Source organism: Charadrius vociferus, unplaced genomic scaffold (assembly GCF_000708025.1).
Source record: "Charadrius vociferus isolate BGI_N301 unplaced genomic scaffold, ASM70802v2 scaffold14, whole genome shotgun sequence".
NCBI classification, from domain to species: Eukaryota; Metazoa; Chordata; class Aves; order Charadriiformes; family Charadriidae; genus Charadrius; species Charadrius vociferus.
Window position 1 is genome coordinate 1,231,002 of NW_009648876.1, and position 1,977 is coordinate 1,232,978.

The following is a 1,977-nucleotide window of genomic DNA, read 5'->3' on the forward strand; positions in this document are numbered from 1 at the left end:
AGGAAAGGAAAGAAAGGAGGAAAAAAAAAAAAAAAAAGAGAGAGAGAGAGAGAGAGGAGAGAGAGGGGGAAGTCCGGGCTTTGCAAACTATTCAATTTTTCTTCGCATCTTTCCCCACCCCCCTTCACAGTACTTAAAAAAAAAAAAAAAAAGCCAACCACAACAACAACAAAAAAAACCAACCAACCAACCAACCAACCAACCCTATAGCGATCCTAAAAGGCAAAACCCGAGCGCGGAGTTACTGGAAGAAGAAACCGGGGTTAAAAAGATTCCTCCTCTCTTCTTCATCATCATCAACCATCATTCATTCACTACCTTGACATTCCCTGGCTTTGATTGACAGCTGGAGTGGCAAAAAGCCATGAGACACGACAGTTTGGTTACATGTGGGTTGCTGACGGGCCGATCGTAACCTTCAGTTTGGGGGCTTGACAATTTTTTTTTTTTTTTTTTTTGCTTAGAGAAAGAAAAAAGGAAAAAGAGAGAGAGAAAAAGGAAAGAGAGAAAGAGAGAGAAAAAAGAAGAAAACACAGAAACTCATCGTGGTTCTTGACTGTTTTTTTATATATTATTGTTGTTGTTATTGTTGTTGTTATTATTATTATTTACCCATATTGGAGGATAGGAGAAGTCTATAAGTGGGTTGCAAAAAAAAAAAAAAAGGAATCTTCTTCATTCTAAATCACTTTCTTTGCTGGACTGGGATATTAAATATACGACACATCCAGGAGTTTATTGGAGCGCAGACTGATGGCGCAAAGGGTAGGTTTAAATCTCCAACACTTACCTATATATAAATCCTCTCTTAAGAGGGGCCTGTCCGATTTGCTCTCCTCTGTTGCTGCTGATGATGGCGGCCACTATTAAAAAATAGCAGCAAAAATTATTCACTAGCTTTTTGTGTGTGTGCGTGAGTGTCTCTCTGTGTGTGTGTCTCTCTCGCTGCAATTGTTCCACGCTTTTTTCCTCTCCAGCTTTTCCCCCAGCAGCGCGATTTCCCTGCTCCCTGCCTGCTCAGTAGCGCGGGTTTCACAGGGGAAAGCTTGCTGCTCCTGCTGCTGCTGCTGCTGCCGCCGTTACTGCCGCTGCCTAGGAAAGACTAAGAAATACATATGTGTCTCTGTGTATATACGAACGTATATATATGTATACACATATAGCTGCTTCTTTTTCTTTTTTTTTTTTTTTTTTTTTTTTTTTTTTTGTCTCTGGCTTTGACAAGGACAAGGGGAATTGCTACTAAATAATGTTTCTGGTAACTTTCAGATTATTTCCCCCTTTATCTCCCCCCAGCCCCCCTTCCCGATGCACCCTACCTTTCCTCTCTCCTTCACAGTGTTGATTTATTTACATAGTTGCTTTTGATTCTGCTTGTTTATTCATTTTTATATATATATATTTTGCCCTTCCTTTCTAATGCAGAGTAACTCTAGTTTCTTTCCTCCGTTTCCTTCCTTTTCATCCCGGTTTCCTTGTTAGGGTTTCTCCTGCCCGTGCTGAAGAGGACCATCTCCCCCCGCACACACAGGCAGGCACACACACTTTCCCCCTTTCCCTCTCCCCGCCCCCCCACTCCTCCCTCAGCCTCTCCAGCCTCTGCTCCCCGTCCCAGTTGATTTCATTTTGCACATTTCTCTCTCTGTTGTGGCTGTTCTTGTTTTGTTTTGCTCTGTTTGTGTCTGTCCGGGTGCTTTACTCTCTTCTGACTTTTGTTGTTGTTGTTTGTTTGCTTTTTTTTTTTATTATTATTCCCCCCCTTCTCTCGCTCTCTCTCTCTCTCTTCCCCTCTTTCTCTTTCTTTCTTCTCTTCCGGCCCGTTTTTTGACAGTACGATGAGCTGCCCCACTACGGCGGGATGGACGGAGTAGGGGTGCCGGCGTCCATGTACGGGGACCCCCACGCCCCCCGGCCGATCCCCCCGGTGCACCACCTCAACCATGGGCCGCCGCTCCACGCCGGGCAGCAGTACCGCGC

The 1,977-nt window shown here is 44.5% G+C and overlaps 1 protein-coding gene across 1 annotated transcript in view; it reads left to right on the forward strand.

Moving 5' to 3' along the window:
• The first annotated feature begins 753 nt into the window (after nt 1–753).
• The window catches only part of MEIS2 (Meis homeobox 2), a 177,987-nt gene continuing 176,763 nt past the window's right edge, over nt 754–1,977 (forward strand). The window contains exons 1-2 of the mRNA XM_009886999.1: nt 754–765; nt 1,832–1,968. Of these exons, the coding sequence (XP_009885301.1) occupies nt 754–765; nt 1,832–1,968 (149 nt within the window). The remainder of the gene's footprint in view (nt 766–1,831; nt 1,969–1,977) is intronic.